The following is a 21096-nucleotide window of genomic DNA, read 5'->3' on the forward strand; positions in this document are numbered from 1 at the left end:
TAATGATTTGGATTGTAAACACAGATAAGAAAGGGTGTGATAGACCAGAGAAATTAGCAAATAAATGGCCTCTTTCGTGACATCCGTTGATACAGGTATCTAAGAACTGCTTATGGCATTAGGGTAAATTTAGTTACAACAGTATCCAATATAAAAATTATGCAAAAAATCAAACGTACTTTTTAACTTATAAACAATATATAAACAATTAAAGATCGCTATTTGATTGTAAATATTAAAGGTGGAGACCGGTATGCTGTATGGAAAGGTGATACAATTTTACTGAAGAGCATAGAAAATTCTTTAAAATGAGTGTTTGGAAAGTTCTTTTTGTTAATTTGTTGCTTAGTTATTGGGAAAATAGCTTCAAAAGTCGATTTTTTGAAAATAATTAATAACTTTTCTAAAAATACACTAAAAGCTTTATTTTCGCGTAAGTAAAGGAACAATATTAGAAGTATTCAGCCGTTAAAATTTCAAGAAGTTTTACCTAATAGTTATTGCAAAATTGAAATTGTTTATCCCAAAAAGCTTCTATCTACAGCGGTATTATGCATAAACTATTAGGTCAACATAAATTCTAAAGACATCAAACCAAAGAGAAAGGTTCAATTTATCAAATTAGATCAAGTCTTGAATAAAAAGTTTATAATAAATATTATAAATAATTATAAAATAATTTTGAAAAAGTAGTGTTATTTTAAGCTTATTCGCGAACTCAAGCGAGGGTGCTGCCGCTTATTTTGAACTAGAGGAATTGGGATGAAGATTTAAACAAAACATCCGTTAACCTATATATCAATGTCGATTGAATGCTTGTCTGGTGTGTTCATTTAATGAATGATTTATTTATATTAATTAATTACATCAATAAAAATATTAATTATATCAAAATGCATTATCCCAATTACATCGGCCATTTTCATGCAACTGCACTGCCACCTATAGTCGATTGAGTTCGCGAATAAACAATTAAAATAACAACCGCATTAACATGTGGGAATTAACTAATTTTGATGGGAAATAAGCCACAATTTTACTAAAAAAAATGGTTTTATTTTGACAACGACACCCGATTTGAGCGTCGAAACGTTAATAAAATCAGTTTTTTTAGTAAAATTGTGGCTTATTTCCCATCAAAACTAGTTAATTCCAAAAATGCCACAAGAAAATAGCTTCAGAACAACAACACGTAGGAAGTTAATTTTTTTTATTCGACATGTTGGTATTCTTATAGAAACTGAAACAAAAATTTAATGCCCTACAACCCTTAAAACCCGAGTTAGCCACTTTTTTCAAAAATTCACCGGGGCTTTGTTTATAAATATTAGAAAATTTGAAAAGCAACATTTAAACGAATGAAAGAGCATGTTTATACAAAAAAAAATTAAAACGATTCTTTTAAAAACGAGCCGTCCATGATGCGCCAAAAGTGAAGAGTTTAAAAGTAAAGCGATTCTTACCCTCTTGATTTTATTATCAAAAACTTAATTCACAACTACACATTTATAAAAGGCGCAATACCTCCGGTAAGATTTAGGTACAAAATTAACAAAACCCAAAAAAAAATATATAATACAATATTCCAGTTACCCGTCGTTTGTCACCATTAATCCCTTTATCCTAAAGATAAATAACAGTTTGTCGACGAAAATTCCATTCGATCAAATGTTCGTCGATGAATTGTCCATTCGATGAATTGTGCATTCGACCAACTGTTTGTCGACCAACTGTTGTCGACCAATTTTCCGTCGACGAAGTGTTCTCGACCAGCTTTCCGACACCGGATTTGGGTGTCATTGTATTCTGTTGGTTAATTCCTACCATTTTAGCCACCGTACGTCATGATTGGAAAAATAGCAGCGAATATACGTAACTAAGGCCCTTTCAATATTTTACTGTAATTGATTTTTCTGTGTCATTGTATTCTGTTGACTGATTCCTATCATTTGAGCCGCCGTACGACACGTTTGGACCAATGGGAGTGAAGATACGTAACTAATACCTAACAAGAGGTTTACTCAAACTTCTTTTTTGTACTTATACCACTCGGTAAAAGTACAAAAAAAAGTTTGGGTAAACTTTTGCACAACTGTGTAAATACTAACGAAAAATCTAAAATATTAAAAAAAATTAGTGGAATCCGTTAATCTGTTCTCGAAAAAATTAGCTATGAAAATGAGCATAATTTTCTATATCCCTAACTTTTGACGAGCAGTTTAGCTTAAATGGGGAAAAGCGGTAAGCTTAGACCAAACACCAGTAGGAGGCATTCAATTAATTGAGGAAAAAAATTAAATGGATAACAATATTTATTTCAGTTACACAAAAGGCATTGTCCCGCTAGAATGTTTGAAATCACAATTAATAGTCCTACAAAAAAGACAGGCGTTTAAAAGTGATAAGACCATTGAACAATAAGCCTGTGAGCTACCTTTTAAACACATTCTTAAAAATAATCCATAACACAATTAAAAAAAGGTTTGTTAAGAAATTCTTTTATAGACTTCAGAAATTCAACAACTTCTCCTGATTATGTTTAAAAAACGTACGGAATGCACTAAATGAAAAAAAAAAAAAGAAAAAGATTTATCATACCGTTATACTATAATATATCCTTACGTTGAATATTTGATGCTTCCCTGTGGAGTATAAAACGGACAGTTGTGTTTTTCCCGTGATCTGCCTTGTTTAGTCTTCTTTGTCGTTTTGTTCGTTAAATCCTATCCTCTTAAGTCACAGCGTCAGAAAGCAGTGGGTATATGCAGTGAACGGGAGGCCTATGTCGAACAGTGAACGTTGGGGCCCTTTCGCGTTTATCATATGTAGAGAAGTCGCTTGTCAAAAACTGGACGGATGTAATCGTATTCTATTTGTTAAATACTCTCACATAATATGTCATACCATGTGCGTTAATCCATTTTATTTCTACAATTTTAAAGTGTTATTACATGCCGTCATTTTCATTTGTCTACACCATCGTATTCTGCCAGTTAAATCCCATCGTTTCAGGCGCTGTACGTCACGATTGAACCAATAGGACCGAAGATACATAACTAAGGCCCTTTTGACCTGCTGCTTGTTTGATTTTTCTGTGTCATTGTCTTCTATGATGCCTAAGGCATATTTATGACATGTCTTATTTTTAAAGAAAACAAGTAATTGGACTTCGTAAGTCCTAGGTTTTCACCCAAAGTAATCGAAAGTAGAATTGGAAGTCGATATTTGAATTCTTCGTGTAACTTTGCGTGGATTGATATACAAATTTACTAATTTTGAGTCATTTTTACTAAACTGTTTACACAGAAATAACTCTAAATATTCAAACCTTTCAATACGCTTCGATTTATGTGTTCGTATACTATTTCTGAGTCTATTGGGACCGTGCAAGTTCGGCAAAACGACACCTGGTTTCTACGCTCTGCAACTTTATTCGCACTTTTAATTATATTGGCCAATTATATTAGTCCTGGTTACTGGATAATTGTCAAGGCCATAATCCAAAAAAATAATAAGAAGAAAAAATAAGATTCAGGTTATGTTATTAAAACGTAAACAATTGTATGTAGTAAATAAAATTAGTTATTAAAATGCAGTACTGCAAGCAAAATACAATTAATTTAATTTGCCTTCATATAATAATTGCATATAATATCAATATTGCAGAGCAACATATAATTTTTCTTCTTCAATGACAGTAGGTATGAAATGTACGTCAATTTGACAATTTCAATGGACAATATGAATTATTTAAGAAAGTTGCAATATTTCTCCGCTATTCGCGCACGATCGTTTCTCGTATCCGTTCCAAGTACTTGCACACCGCGAATAATGGCATTTCCGGTTATAACTTTTTAAGCGGAAATTACGTAAAAACCAAAATTTTACATTTGTTCTCATCTTGCTAAGCCACGTTGAATAATATATCACTTATTCTCTTTCGGCAACTTTAAAATAGTAAATACTTACGGTTGCAACTCTAAAACCGGAACTCCGACGTCAAATTTCTCATCTTTAATAATACCATCCTTAAGTTAAAAGCTTTCATTCGACACCCGATTTGTCATTCTATCTGTATTAATAACGGAGGAGTTGTATTCGCGGATGGACAGACATACGGACAGACAGCCTAGGTAAAATTTTTCATCTTTAATACCATGCTTGAACTATAAGCTATCATTTGGCACCTCATTTGCCATTATACCTGGTATAATGACGGAGGATTTATACTCGCGGTCGGAGGGATCGACGGACAGACAGCCTAGGTCAAATTTTTCACCTTTAGTATCATCCTTGGATTATAAGCTTTCATTTGACACCTCATTTGTCATTCTACCTGGTATATTGACGGAGGAGCTATATTCGCGGTCGGACGGACCGACGGTCAGACAGCGTAAGTCAAATTTCTCACCTTTAGTACCATCCTTGGATTATAAGCTTTCATTTGACACCTCTTTTGTCATTCTACCTGGTATAGTAGAGGAGTTATATTCGCGGTCGGACGGACCGACGGACAGACAGCCCAAGTCAAATTTCTCACCTTTAATACCATCCTTGGATTATAAGCTTTCATTTGACATCTCATTTGTCATTCTACCTGGTATAATGACGGAGGAGCTATATTCGCGGTCGGACGGACAAACGGACAGACAGCCTAAGTCAAATTTCTCACTTTTAGTACCATCCTTGGATTATAAGCTTTCTTTTGACACCTCATTTTTCATTCTACCTGGTATAATGACGGAGGAGTTATATTCGCGGTCGGACGGACCGACGTCTCACCTTTAGTACCATACTTCGATTATAAGCTTTCATTTGACATCTCATTTGTCATTCTACCTGGTATAATGACGGAGGAGCTATATTCGGGGTCGGACTGACCGACGCGACGGACAGACAGCCTAAGTCAAATTTCTCACCTTTAGTACCATCTTTGGATTATAAGCTTTCATTTGACACCTCATTTGTCATTCTACCTGGTATATTGACGGAGGAGCTATATTCGCGGTCGGACGGACCGACGGTCAGACAGCGTAAGTCAAATTTCTCACCTTTAGTACCATCCTTGGATTATAAGCTTTCATTTGACACCTCTTTTGTCATTCTACCTGGTATAGTAGAGGAGTTATATTCGCGGTCGGACGGACCGACGGACAGACAGCCCAAGTTAAATTTCTCACCTTTAATACCATCCTTGGATTATAAGCTTTCATTTGACATCTCATTTGTCCTTCTACCTGGTATAATGACGGAGGAGCTATATTCGCGGTCGGACGGACCGACGGACAGACAGCCTAAGTCAAATTTCTCACTTTTAGTACCATCCTTGGATTATAAGCTTTCTTTTGACACCTCATTTTTCATTCTACCTGGTATAATGACGGAGGAGTTATATTCGCGGTCGGACGGACCGACGTCTCACCTTTAGTACCATACTTCGATTATAAGCTTTCATTTGACATCTCATTTGTCATTCTACCTGGTATAATGACGGAGGAGCTATATTCGGGGTCGGACTGACCGACGCGACGGACAGACAGCCTAAGTCAAATTTCTCACCTTTAGTACCATCTTTGGTTATAAGCTTTCATTTGACACCTCATTTGTCATTCTACCTGGTATAATGACGGAGGAGTTATATTCGCGGTCGGACGGACCGACAGCCTAAGTCAAATGTCTCACCTTTAGTACCATCCTTGGATTATAAGCTTCTATTTGACACCTCATTTGTCATTCTACCTGGTATAATGACGGAGGAGCTATATTCGCGGTCGGTCGGACCGACGGACAGACAGCCTAAGTCAAATTTCTCACCTTTAGTACCATCCTTGGATTATAAGCTTTCATTTGACACCTCATTTGTCATTCTACCTGGTATAATGACGGAGGAGTTATATTTGCGGTCGGACAGACCGAAGGACAGAAAGTTTAAGTCAAATATCTCACCTTTAGTACCATCCTTGGATTATACGCTTTCATTTGACACCTCATTTGTCATTCTACCTGGTATAATGACGTAAGAGTTATATTCGCGGTCGGACAGACCGACGGACAGATAGTTTAGGTCAAATTTCTCACCTTTAGTACCATCCTTGGATTATAAGCTTTCACATTTTTTCAAAATTGGGTGAAAACAACTTGATGCCAGAATGATTTGTTGATGAAAATAATATATACATTCTCAAATTGCCTATTTTTCGTTGTGGATAATATTGTATTCAACAGTGATGCCAAATTTCTGATGCCAAAATGATTGATAATGAAAGTGGGATATACGTTTTCATGTATATAGCGGCAGCGACAAAACGGTAAAACACTGAACTAAATGTATATAATATTTTCACTGTGCCATCATTTTGAACTCAAACATTTTATGGAATAAACTTATATAAGTCAGTAAGGAATAAACAAAGAAAGCTGATATATTAAAGTAACATCAAGGAATCAAATCTCTAACTACAGAGTTGATTAGACTTCTGCTAACAAGTACAGGAAAAAAGTTATTAAGGTAGTGTAAAGTGGCATCGATATACAGATGCCACTTTGCAAGACGATGCCAAATTGATGGTAAATGCATAATGTATCGATGCCAAATTGATAGTAGGATTTATATATATATATATATATACATATATATATATATATATATATATATATATATATATATATATATATATATATATATATATAAACAAACAAATGAAATAGAGAATGCGGAAAAATCCCCTTACGAACAATTCACACATCCACTACTTCGGGTGTGAATTGTTCGTAAGGGGATTTTTCCGCATTCTCTATTTCATTTGTTTGTTTTCGTACGAGTGGTCGTCCAAACCAGTACCTGTGGATCTTTTGATCACTGAGTGTGTTTCAAAGATCTACATCTTTTGTTTATATATATATATATATATATATATATATATATATATATATATATATATATATATATATATATATATTTGTACAAATATTTTCGACCGTACTGTGTTAAATAGTGATTTTTTGAATAACGGCAATTCGGTCAGATGAAATAAAACTCTATTTGTTCTAGGTCTCAATATTACGAAATATTGAGACCTAGAACAAATAGAGTTTTATTTCATCTGACCGAATTGCCGTTATTCAAAAAATCACTATATATATATATATATATATATATATATATATATATATATATATAAACAACTATGTCTTGATTTAAATTAAAATACATACAATAAATCAAAACAACTTCAATTCTTATTAGATTGGTCACTCCCATTGGCAAAATGTCTCAGTATACACTCTATAGGCTACTAAGTTCAGTATTCTGCAGTTGTTTTGCTTTATTGTATGTACCTATTTTAATTTAAATCAAGACATAGTAGTTTTTATATATTATTATATATGTACATTTTTGTCTTTTTTTGATTTTTAGCTTATAGTTTGTAATTGTGAAGACTTTATGTACTGGGCCTGACGATGAGGCAGAAATTATATGATTTGTATTGATGTGAGATTGGCCCATGATTGTGTAACAACTATTATAAAATACAAACTTTAAGACTGCTAGTATTGACTCAATTTCTATATCCAATAGTATAATGGACTCACATTGGCAACCCTTTCATCATTTGCAATAATTGAGTTGCCTAAAGTGATACTGGTATCATCAACAAAAAAAGATTTTTCCATCGATTTTTAAACTAGTTATGTCATTAATAAAGATAAGGAAAAGTAGAGGACCCAATACTGAACATTGAAATACTCCATATACAATGTTTTTGAGACTAGAGTCTGTATAATTTGCTCTAAACAGTTGTTTCCTATCATCCAAGTAAGATTGGAACCAATTTAAAGAAATACCTCGAATTCCCTAGAAACTTAGTTTTTTTATCAAAATGTGATTTACACAATCAAAAGCTTTACCGTACTCACAAAAAACGGTGGCAGTGTGAAGATTATTGTTCAGTGCTTGATAAACCTCATGTAGTACAGAAAGCATGGCATTAGTGGTGCATTTATTATTTAAAAAGCCGAACTGATTTTGTGATAAAATGTTGTTTTCGACGAGAAAGGACATAAGTCGAGCTTTTATATATTTTATAGCTCTATAATTTTGGAGAGTACAGGTAGTGATGCAATAGGTCTATAATTGCAGGTATTAGATGTTTCATCACCCTTATGAAGAGGAATTATGATGGCTGTCTTTAGGCACTCTGGAAACACTGGCGGATCCAGGGGGTGTCACGGGGGTCATGACCCCCCCCCCCCCCATAATTGTAAACTCACGTATCCTAGGGTTGGTAAGACTAAGTGACCTTGCATAAAAGATAGGTAATTAAATCACCCTCAAGACCCATGACCCCCCCCCAAACAACATTTCTGGATCCGCCACTGTCTGGAAATTTACCTTTCTCGAAAGAATCATTAATTAATGAGATGAGGACTTCTAACACATTTTCTGGGAGATTTGAACAAATTTTTATTAATGTTTTTGATTGTACCATCAGTACTATAGAAAGATTTGCTTGATACTATTGATTGTTTGGGTCAGTTCAGATTTATCGACTGGTTTTATAAAGAATGAATTCGAGACCTTTCTTGAATTAGGGAGATAAGAAATGGGATCTTGTTGTGGCAAAATAGTTTATGTAATATTTTCACTCACATTAACAAAGTACTCATTTAGATTTTCAGGGTCTGGAAGAAAAAATGTTTGAGCAGTGTAATTGCATTAGTGATGACGTGATATCAGATTGATAGTTTTAAATTACAAGATTACTATGAGACTGGAACAGTTTTGAGAAATTTATTAATAGTACATTCTTTCACGGTTTTTGCTGTAAATTTTAAAGAACCGCTTGGATTGACATAAAATTTGGCATACGCATAGCTAACATGTCAAAGAAAAAAAGTGATATGGTGCCGATATGTGCTTTTGTCCTGGGTGAGTTTCACCCCATCTCGGGGGTGAAAAAATATATGTCGAAGATAAGTCCCGAAATGGATAAAATGACTAATTTTAAGCAACTTTTCTTCTATAAAAATTTTTCACCAAATCAATACTTTTCGAGTTATTTGCAAGTGAATATGTTCATTTTTCAACAAAATAACCACGTTTTTGGACGGTTTTTCGCAAATAACTCAAAACGTAAGCATTTTGTCGAAAAAAATATTTTTAGCAAAACTATTAAAAAAGTGAATAAAACGGTGTATATATTAGGTCTCTATACCTAGCAAAAGTAGAGTTATAGCTAATGAAAAATAGGTTCATATTCGAAAAATCCCAAATAGAATAATTTAATGTCAAATATCCAAACAATGAAGGCTTCTTAGGGAAAACACATTACAACTTTTTTAAAGTGTTTGAAAAAAGCTTTATTTCTGTTTTATAAAAAAAAATTCTAGCATCAAATGTAAGCAAGTTACGCTCAAAATAAAGATGGTCCCTTCTGTTTTGGCAAAAAAAATCAGGAAGATCACCCCTCAATTAGCAACTTAAATGAAATTAATCGTTGCCGCTTCACAAGTTACTTTACTTATGTTGTGTTTATACGATCTGTAAGTTTCATCAATTCAAAGTGCTTATTTTTGAAAAAATTTGGTTTTAAAGTAAAATTTTTAAAAAATTTAATTTTGAAAAAAATGTTTTTTTCAAAATAACTTAAAAATTGTTAGAGACACCAAAAATCTTAAACAATAAAAAAGTAGGCTTTACTTTTCTGAATATTTTGTATCTTTTTGTTTTTCTGTAAGACTAAAAAATTGGTTAAAATTCGGTGTTTCTAAATTTGCATACACTCGTGATAAGTGACTCGTTCAAGCCCTTTTAACTACAGCTCTTTCAAAAATAAAGACTTTGAACCGATGAAACTTACAGATCATATGATCAATACATACGCGAGTAAAAAACTTGTGAAGTGGTAACAATTAAGTTCATTTGAAATGCTAATTAGGGGGTGATTTTCCCGATTTCTTACCAAAAAAAGGGACCAACTTTATTTTGAGCGTAACTTGTTTACTTTTGATGCTAAAAAAATTTTTTAAAAAACAAAAATAAGCATTTTTTAAACACTTTAAAAAAGTTAAAATGAGTTTTCCCCAAAAAAGTGCTTCGTTTTTTGGTTATGGCACGTTAAAATATTCGATTTGGAATTTGACGAATATGAACCTATTTTTTATTAGCTATAACTCTGCTTTTACTAGGTATAGTGACCTAATATATACAACATGGTTTTCACTTTTTTACGTGCTATACTTTTGATAAGAATTTTTTTTCGACCAAATACCTACTTTTTGAGTTATTTGCGAAAGTCTGTCTGAAAACGTGGTTATTTTGTAGAAAAATTAACATATTCACTCGCAAATAACTTGAAAAGTATTAACTTGGTAAAAAAACTTTATAGAACAAAAGTTGCTTAGAATTAATAATTTTATCCATTTCCGGACTTATATCGAACATATGAAACTCACCCCTAGGGCAAAAGCACACGCCGACACAATATCACTTTTTTTCTTTGACTTGTTAGCTATGTGTATGCCAAATTTCATGTCAATCCAAGCGGTTCTTTAAAATGTAGAGGTTTTGCAATATTTTACCTTTAAAGAACGTACTATAACTCTTGTATGCAAAATGTTTTAAGTTTTTTAATTTTTGTTAAGTTTCGGTTATTAATAAATAAATATTATGTATGTTAAAAAGTTTGTATAATGTATTTGAGAATTTTTTTCATATTTATTTATTATTTTAACCCGGGAGCAGTCGCGCCGTTAGAAAAAATCTAACATTTTATTATTTTCCGTGATAACTCGATGAAAAATTTTGCTTGCAACATAATTTTCCACTCGTAAGTGTCTCGAGAAAGATTGTAGTAATTTTTTTTTATTTTTTTTTGTTTATTAGGCAATCTGTTATAACATATAACAATAGGCACATTTTATCTGAGAAATAATGACATGAAGAGATTGTGACCAGCGCCACAATTAAATTACTGTATTACATATATTAACTTAGCTACTGTGACAATATTAATGTCTGTGCGGTAAATCTAATGGTGTCTGTCTCTTTAACCGTTTTGTTTCCTGACTGTTGTCTAACAAATTAATTGCAAGCACATTCGCGTGGCTTTCAAGACGTACGATGTATTTTGCACTTAACTCCACTATCACTTCACTGACGGTTTTCGTTTCCAGATCATTGTAAATATCCCTGTTAGTAACAAACCACGGAGCATCGATTATTGAACGTAACACCTTGGACTGGAATCTCTCAATTATGGATACATTCGACTTGGATGCTGTTCCCCAGAGCTGCAGACCATATGCCCAGACTGATTTGAATATTGTGTTGTAGACTAGCAGTTTATTTCTTGTCGTGAGCTTAGACTTACGCCTTAGAAGCCAATAATGCTTACTAAATGTTATGCCCAGTTGTTTCCGTTTGTTCCATATATGGGTTCTCCAGGTTAATCCCCTGTCCAAGTGCATGCCCAGATATTTTACAGAGGTAACTGAGGGAATTACCTTATTATTTATTGTTACTGTAGGTGATTCACCGTGACATTTTGTAAAAACAATATGGTTTGATTTTTGTTCATTCAATTTAATTCTCCAATTTTGTGCCCATGTATTTATTTGATTTAATACTCTCTGGAGTTTTGCAGCAGCTTCGACTTGATTTTTGTGTACTGCTAGGATTGCAGTATCGTCTGCAAAGGTGGTGGTCGTTGTATCACGATTTGCGGGTAGGTCTGCTGTGTAAATCAGATACAGTTGTGGTCCCAGAACGCTTCCTTGCGGTACCCCTGATCTGATGGGATATAGTTTTGTAAAGGCTGACTCAAACTTCACTCGAAAGTATCTTTCTGATAAATACGACTTAAGGAGTGTATATAGTTCCTCTGGTAAGTTCTTTTTCAGTTTATACAACAGTCCTTGATGCCAAACTTTATCAAAAGCCTGGCTAACATCGAGGAATGCTGCTGAACAGTAACTTTTTTCTTCAAATGTTTTATTTATAACGTTGACCACTCTGTGAACTTGTTCGACGGTACCATGCTCTTTCCTAAAGCCAAATTGGTGGTCGAGTATCATATTTCTGTCTGTTAGTATTTGTAGAAGTCTTTTTTCTATTATTTTTTCCATGATCTTAGACATTACTGGCATTAAACTAATTGGTCGATATGAAGTGGGCTCATTTGGAGGTTTTCCTAATTTTTGTATAAGGATAATTTCCGCAATTTTCCATTGGATTGGGAAGTGTTTTAGCCTTAGTACCGCATTAGACAATTGAGTTAGCATTTTAATTGCTTTGGTAGGTAGATTTTTAATTACCTCACCTGTGATTAAATCATAGCCAGGTGCTTTCTTTTTTATTGATTATGTTGATTATGTTTTGAACTTCTTTGGGTGAAACGTGTAGTGAGTTTTCTCCTGTCGGGGTTTGATTCTGTAGGAAATTGTAAATTTCTTGATCGTTATTTATTGCCGCAGCTGGTATAGGTTTGAAAACTTCTAGGTATTCGCCGAAAGTTTCTGCCTTTTCATTGTTTGTTCTGGCCCATGTTCCGTTGGATTTTCTCGTGATATACTCGTGATAAGTATGACTCGTTCAAGCCCTTTTAACTACAGCTCTTTCAAAAATAAAGACTTTGAACCGATGAAACTTACAGATCATATGATCAATACATACGCGAGTAAAAAACTTGTGAAGTGGTAACAATTAAGTTCATTTTAAATGCTAATTAGGGGGTGATTTTCCCGATTTCTTACCAAAAAAAGGGACCAACTTTATTTTGAGCGTAACTTGTTTACTTTTGATGCTAAAAATTTTTTTTAAAAAACAAAAATAAGCATTTTTTAAACACTTTAAAAAAGTTAAAATGAGTTTTCCCCAAAAAAGTGCTTCGTTTTTTGGTTATGGCACGTTAAAATATTCGATTTGGAATTTGACGAACATGAACCTATTTTTTATTAGCTATAACTCTGCTTTTACTAGGTATAGTGACCTAATATATACAACATGGTTTTCACTTTTTTACGTGCTATACTTTTGATAAGAATTTTTTTTCGACCAAATACCTACTCTTTGAGTTATTTGCAAAAATCTGTCTGAAAACGTGGTTATTTTGTAGAAAAATTAACATATTCACTCGCAAATAACTTGAAAAGTATTAACTTGGTAAAAAAACTTTATAGAACAAAAGTTGCTTAGAATTAATAATTTTATCCATTTCCGGACTTATATCGAACATATGAAACTCACCCCTAGGGCAAAAGCACACGCCGACACAATATCACTTTTTTTTCTTTGACTTGTTAGCTATGTGTATGCCAAATTTTATGTCAATCCAAGCGGTATTCGCTCAGAAATGAGCGCGACTGCTCACGGGTTAATAAAGACAATTTAAAAAAAACGCTTGTTTAATTTAAACGTTTTAAACGTGTTTTAAACTGTTTTAACAAAAACTGTTTTAAACATATATACAGGGCTGTACCGTGCTATGATGCGGCGAGGCAGTCGCATCAGGCGGCATTACAAGGGGGCGGCATAATCAGTACAATCAAAAATTAAAGTGTCGGATTGTGTAAAAATGTTGTCAGAAGCTATATAAAACTGAAAAGTTAGAGACAATATGGCTAATGAATAAATGAAAATTTAATAAAATTGCAGAAAATCTTGATATGTTCCGAATTTCCAGCTGATAAAGAAAATTCGAGCTAGGAGGAAAAGCGTTTATTTGATTACGAAAAATCTGTGGACGAGCTCTTAACAGATGGAGCTAAATTTAAAATTAATTTGTTCATCTATATTTTATTCCGGCCACTCACGGTACTGCGGTGTCGTTCGACAAAATCGTCGATGATATAAATTCTGCACTACTGCAGCAGATAGGCGTCTGTCTGCGGTAAAATTGTAGATATAATTGGATGCACGGTCACACACGATCAAAATGTTTGCCGATTACGTCGAATTCGACAAAATTGAACGACGCCGCAGTATCGGGAGTGGCCGGCTTTAGACATTGCCGTGAAGTGACTAGGCGCAAAATTTGCTTGTAATGCTATTTAAATGCATTCATTTTTTTCGAATCCTGAGAAAACTAATTAGTATTTTTGAAAAATTTAAACGCAGAATGAAAGACTATATTATTACCGAGGACCGAAAGTCCATGAAAACCTCTATAATGTTTATTTGAATAAGTTACAGGGGTGAAAAAAAAGAGAAAATTGAAGAGATAAGTGGATAAAGGTCATATGTCACATTTTTTGAGAAAATTGTTATTTTATTAGCTTTTTGTTCTTCTAATTTGCTGTTTAATCCGTTAAAATTTTAAAATTACCTATTTTTAGCAAAATAAAAATAACAGAAAGGTACTGAAGCAATATGTCACACTATAATTTTCGAATTTCGGTCGATAAAGGTATTATGTCCAAAATTGCGTTTGGACATCATACCTTTATCCACTTCAAATGTGTAAATATGGAGAATTTTCTACTACTTACTATTTGGATAAAGGTAATATGTCCACAAAATTTGAAATATTTGGCTTAAGGTAACTTTTTTTAAATTTAATTTAAAGCGTAAAATAGTACCTTCAGATACCTGTTTAAAAAAGTATAGCAATGCAAATTTATAAAACAAATAATTAACTTGCAACAAAAGACACTAAAGTGCTCATTACTCAAAAACATTAGTTTGTGACATATGACCTTTATCCACTTACGTCTTCAATTGAGTCTACTTTTTAATTTCAAATATCTTATTCAAAAGAAACACTAGTTTATTCTAAGGAACTTTCGGCCCTCGGTTTCTTTCTTTCAGTCATCCTATATGCGTTTAAATTTTTTAAAAATATTTAATAGGATATTTAATATTTTTTTAGGATTCGAAAAAAATTAATGCATTTAAAAAGCATTGCAAGCAAATTTGCGCCTATGCTCTTAATTCTTTGATTGATCGATTTTCCCTTCTATAACTTTGTAAGCGTTAAGATATTTTTTGCATAAAAACGGTGCGTCGTATGAAAAAAACGGAAGATATATTTTTGTCACATATTAAAAAAGAAATTCAGAAATTATTTTTAATTTGAAATATCTCAGGCCCTTACCAATATGCGCGCCAATGGTGCGTAAAAAATTCTTAATTGTATGTCACAAAATGCACAATAACTACCTCTTATAACCAACCAAATTTAATCTGCATATCTCAACCGGTTTTAGAGCAATAAATAAATCGTCAGCTTGTAATCAAAATTTCAACATCCCGTATCTCGGAAACGAAACATTTGCGTACATATTATGTTTATCGAGAAAACTGTCATTATTTTTTCATGTAGAATTACTCATTAAAGTTTGCTATACTTATTTAAAAACACCCTCTATAAGGGGCGGCATTTCAAAGACTTGCATATCATATTGAAAATATGTACCGCACGGCTCTGCATATACATGTTTAAAACAGTTGTTTAAAACAAAATGTTTAAAACGAAACAACCCTGAAAGGTAGGTCGATCTGACAGTGGGTACCTCCAAAGAGGTAATTTCAACTTTCGTGAAATTGATAATTTTTCATTTCCAGACTGGATTATTAACCTGTTTTTATATATTTTGGTTTTTATTTTAGACTTTCCCGAATATGTGGACACTTCGAAAATTGAGAAAATAGTAGATGGACATTCATCTAATAAAGGACAACCTATGAGTCAACCTGCTGAAGAAAAAACATTTAAATGTGGAATTTGTGCTAAGCAGTTTTCTAGAAAAGAATATTTAAATCGTCATGTGAAAATTCACATTGGGGAAAAACCTTACAATTGTGAAATTTGTCTTAAGCAGTTTGTTAGCAAACATTATTTAAATCGTCATATAAAAATTCATACAGGGGAAAATCCTTACAAGTGCGAAGTTTGTTTTAAGCAGTTTTCCCAGGCATGTAATTTGAAAGTTCATATGAGAGTTCATACTGGAGAAAAGCCTTTTAAGTGTGACACTTGTTTTAAGCAGTTTGCTCAGAAAATATTTCTAAAAGAACACATAAAAATTCACACAGGGGAAAAACCTTACAAGTGCGAAATTTGTTTTAAGCAGTTTAGTGTAGCATTTAATTTAAAAGTTCACTTAAGAGTGCACACTGCAGAAAAACCTTATAAGTGTGAAATTTGTTTTAAGCAGTTCAGTGAAGAAAGTAAATTGAAAATTCATTGGATAATTCATACTGGAGAAAAACCTCACGAGTGCGAAATTTGTTTTAAGCAGTTTATTCACAAATGTGCTTTAAATGATCACATGAAAGTTCACACTGGAGAAAAACCTACTAAGTGTGAAATTTGTTCTAAGCAGTTTTCTCAGGCAAGTAGTTTGAGAACACATATGAAAATTCACTCTGGTGAAGGTCGTAGCATATCTAATGTCTGCTCTAAGCAGTTTTCTCGGGAAAGTAGTTTAAAACAACATATGAAACTGCACACGGGATCAAGTACTCACAAATGCAAAATTTGTTTTAAACTGTTTTCCCAGTCATGTAATTTGAAAGTACATATGAGAGTTCATACTGGAGAAAAGCCTTTTAAATGCGAAACTTGTTTGAAGCTGTTTTCTCAGAAAATATTTTTAAAAGAACACGTAAAAATTCACACAGGGGAAAAACCTTATAAGTGCGAAATTTGTTTCAAGCAGTTTAGTGCAGCAGCTAGTTTAAAAATTCATTCAAGAGTGCATACTGGAGAAAAACCTTATAAGTGTGAAATTTGTTTTAGGCGGTTTAGTAGAGCAAGTAAATTGAAAATTCATTCGAGAATTCACACTGGAGAAAAACCTCATAAGTGTGAAATTTGTTTTAAGCCATTTCCTCGGGCAAGTAGTTTAAAACAACATATGAAAATGCACACGAGATCATCATCATTAACCTGTACGCGTCCACTGCTGAACACAGGTCTTCCTCAGCTCTTACCATCTGTCTCTGTTTTGTGCGGCTTGCATCCAGTTACTAATAACACGCTTCAGGTCGTCAGTCCATCTGATTGGTGGGCGTCCACTGCTCCGTAGTGCTGCTTTTCAAGCCTTTCTTCTCAACTGATCCACCCGTCTGAAAAACATTTCTAATTCGGTTTCTCTGCGGATTCATATTTAAAAATGTCCCCTTTAAACAAATCTGAAGGGTGCCGGACGGAAGTAATTTCTAATAAATAATATTTTTTATATTTGTTTGATAATTTATTTAGTTAAGTAATTCATAATTTAGTATTATAATGTATTTTTTTGGTAATTACTTCTTCTATAATATTATATAATAAATTTTTCTGCAGCTCTATACTTAATTCAGGAGCTATTTTGCTATATATTGTTCAAGTTCCTCATTTTTTTAGGGGGAGAATAGGAATCACCCGGTACTCTCTCCAACTATCTGAAATATTTTCTGATAGCCATATTCGAATAAAAAATTTTAATAGTGTTTTTTTTTCTATTTTGATATAAATTTGCCAACATAATATAAGGTATATTCCTATTCCTGGCGAAGTATTTTTCTTATTCTTAAGACTTATTTCTAATTCATACAAACTAAATGACACTGAAAGTGGATAATATTGTGTAGTGGATAACACTGGACATAATTTTCTTAAAAACGCATCAACTCATTCTCCTTTGGTCACTGGATTTACTTGTGGTTTACAATGGATTTGACTAGACTATGTCCCGCAGACATCCTGACAATGCAGATGCTTTGTTGATCTGACTCCTCAGGTCCTTTACTGGGCCACAATTTAACTTCCAAAAATAATTTTATTAACGTTTCGACTTCCAATTCGGACGTCGTTGTCAAAATACAAAATATTAATTTATTTTTGTATTTTGACAACGACGTCTGAATTGGAAGTCGAAACGTTAATAAAATTATTTTTTTAAGTTAAATTGTGGCTTATTTCCCATTTAGAATAGTTAATATTCGTTTAATTTATTAAAAAATTGTTGAAATTGTTAAAAATAAGAAAGACGAAGAGAATTTTTTTTTATTTAAATTTGTGGCTAAAAATCACCATAAATTATAAAATTCTCCTCGAGACTATTAAAAAACTTTTTCCGTTCATTTACTGTGATTTTATTTGGTTTTACTGTAAAACCATGTAAAACTTTTACATAATATATAGAATAAATGGTTAACTTTTTAGCAGTTTGAATTTTAATTGATATACTCTTGCACATTACGCGATTGATTTGATGAAAAGTAGGACTATTGCAAAATTTAATTAATTTTTTGCAGACTACAACTGAAACTAAACGAATAATGCAGAAAACACAAAAAATCGCCGATATAATCAAATTAACCTATGAAATGCCAATAGTGACAAAATTTCATAAATGTCAATAGTGTTAAAATTTTATAACAGTGGAGTAAACTTGCCTGCCGTTGGACGAATTACAAACAAGCGTTACGACGCGGTAAATTTAAATTACTCCTCCTGGTTTAAAAACAGAGTATAGTAGTGCCGTGAGAGCTTCGAGATTAACCTCCTTTTTATTTGACGTTTATATGACGTGTACAATATATTAAAAGCCATTGAGATTTAAAACTTACGCAATACCGTTGATATTTTAAATACCGTTGAAATATAGGTAAACGTTGACTTGTAATATTGTTTTTCATTTATTAAACCCTTGAGTTTTGTAATATTAACATTTAGTAAGAACATCTGGACAGATATATGGGAAGCCGCATTTTTTATTTTAATAAATAATAGTAGTAGGCCCAGAAAGTTTTAGTACGGCTCTGTAAGCTTAACCAAAGGATCGTTCGGCCTCCGCCCGCATCCACCACTGGTGAATTACCAATTTCGTACTTTGCCGGTTTACTTCCTTAGATCAAAGCGCCGACAGAAGTGGTTTTACTGTGGAACCTCTATACTGTGACTGAGCACGTGCCCAGGGCCCCGTTGTCGATTGGGGTACCCTAGTTCCTACTCGATTACTAAACGATATATATTTTAGTCACTAGTATGCAGTTATGGGCTGGAGAGGGATAAATTTGATTACTTCGAATCGTCCACCAAATGTATAGTGATATTATAACACTTTGTAATAAAATATGTTTTACGCTTAGTTTTGTATAATTGTATTAATGTTTTTACTCGTATAAATACCCTTAAAAGACTACGAACAATAAGTAAACATGACATTGAACTCGACGTGTTCTTGTTACAAGTTGATGGGTATAAATATAGAATACACCCATACCTCGCTATACGGCCGCTCTGTATACGGCATTTCGCTATAACGGCCCTGTTCAATTACGGCACAGTTTCGATTTACTCGATGCACACTCTTTTCTATTTCCACTTGTTTATGCATAATTTGAAAATAAAATGAGATGAGGGCGCATCCAAGGAATATCTTAACATTTTAAAGTTAATTATAGAAAAAGGTGGTTATAAACCTGAACAAGTGTTTAACGTAGACAAAACAGGACTTGGAAGCAAATGCCTAATCGCACGTACATTTCAAAACCCGAAAAATCTGCGCCTGGTTATAAATATTCTAAAGAACGATTAACTTTGCTACTTGGTGCAAATGCCACTGGTGATGTTAAGCTAAAACCACTTCTAATTTGTCCAAAAATCCAAGGCCTATTAGAGGACTAAATAAAAATCATTTACCCTTTATATGGAGATACAACAAGAATATAATACAATAATCTACAAGTTTGTAGATTATTTTTGGTTTTTGGAATCTATTATTATTTTATAAGTATACCAGTGCATGTGCTTTTTTGTATGTATTTTTGATTTAAATAAAATAAACAGTTAGAATGCATTTTTAACGACAAACCATTTAATATATTTAACAAATTTGGAACCGATCCCATTAAATTTTTATGAATTTGTATTAGAATAATTGATTCGTTATACGGCATTTCGCTTTGCGGCCATGTTTCGTGGAACGTATCTAGGCCGTAAAGCGAGGTATGGGTGTAGTTCAAAGGCAGCGAATCTGTATTTATTATTGTACCTAGTTAGATTTCTTTTCATGAGCATTTTTCAGTGCGTCACAAATGATAGAAAAAAAGGTAAGTCCGTGATAATATACATTTTAGTGACATGACATTTTAGTTAAATCTGACAGTTGTCACATTTTATTTGCAATTTGACATAAAATCAAATCAATTGTGTTTATTGCATTTATAAAATGGTATTTTCTTTGATTTGTATTGTCTTATAAATTGTACAGATTATATTCGTAGATATATTATATAATTCGTAAATATTTTTTTCGATTATGGCGCCATCTATTGACAACTAGAATAAATGTTATAAATGTCACTGACGAAATGTAATCACCGACGTGCGTTTTTTTCTGTCACATGCAATTTAATGCGTTAGAAAGAAATCGAAAAACTGTGACGCACTGAAAGATCCTCATGAGAAAAAGCATAGTAAGTACTAACGTTTAGGGTAGGCTGCGATATTATTGTAAACAAGTTGTTATGATTTACCCATCGATATGGTGAACTGAAAATATATGTATTTGAACAGAAATAGACTTTTATTTGATTTGGACCAAAAAGGCACATGATCCCAACCAACAACTTATTTAATTACGACAAAATACGAAATTACGAAAAATAAGACATAGAAGCTCACGGTAAACTTTTTGATGACTGTACAATCAGTCCAACTGAAAGAAAAAGTAATATTCAGAGTGGAAACATTTATACCCATAATTATTGATACCCTGGGCGTTTATCTAAAATAACGATTGAGTTTGTATAAGAACAATAGTCATAGTCGAAGTAATGAAGCTTAAAATAGGACAAAACCTCGCAATTTTTACAGAATGCATCGATTTGCTTGATTTGAGAATAAGTAGTGGATAGTCCAAAGATCAAAATCTATGTGATGCCGAAAGGCGCTTTTACCATGGGGGTGGTTGCCACCCCATGTCGGGGGTGGACATTTTTTATTATATTTTGACCGCAAAAGTTGGTAAAATCATTCATTCTAAGCAAAAAACGTTCTATACATTTTTTTGATAAAATTGATAGTTTTCGATTTATTTGCTATCGAAAGTGTTAGTTTTATATCGAAAAAATCAATGTTTTAATCAGTTTTCTGCAAATAACTC

General features: G+C 33.0%; 1 protein-coding gene across 1 annotated transcript in view; it reads left to right on the forward strand.

The window, feature by feature from the left end:
* LOC114340000 (zinc finger protein ZFP2-like) overlaps nt 1-20510 on the forward strand; it is a 39892-nt gene extending 19382 nt beyond the window's left edge. The window contains exon 3 of the mRNA XM_050653457.1: nt 15608-20510. Coding sequence (XP_050509414.1) covers nt 15608-17028 — 1421 coding nt within the window. The 3' untranslated portion in view covers nt 17029-20510. The remainder of the gene's footprint in view (nt 1-15607) is intronic.
* The last annotated feature ends 586 nt before the right edge of the window (nt 20511-21096 follow it).

Source organism: Diabrotica virgifera, chromosome 6 (genome assembly GCF_917563875.1).
Source record: "Diabrotica virgifera virgifera chromosome 6, PGI_DIABVI_V3a".
Classification (NCBI taxonomy): Eukaryota; Metazoa; Arthropoda; class Insecta; order Coleoptera; family Chrysomelidae; genus Diabrotica; species Diabrotica virgifera.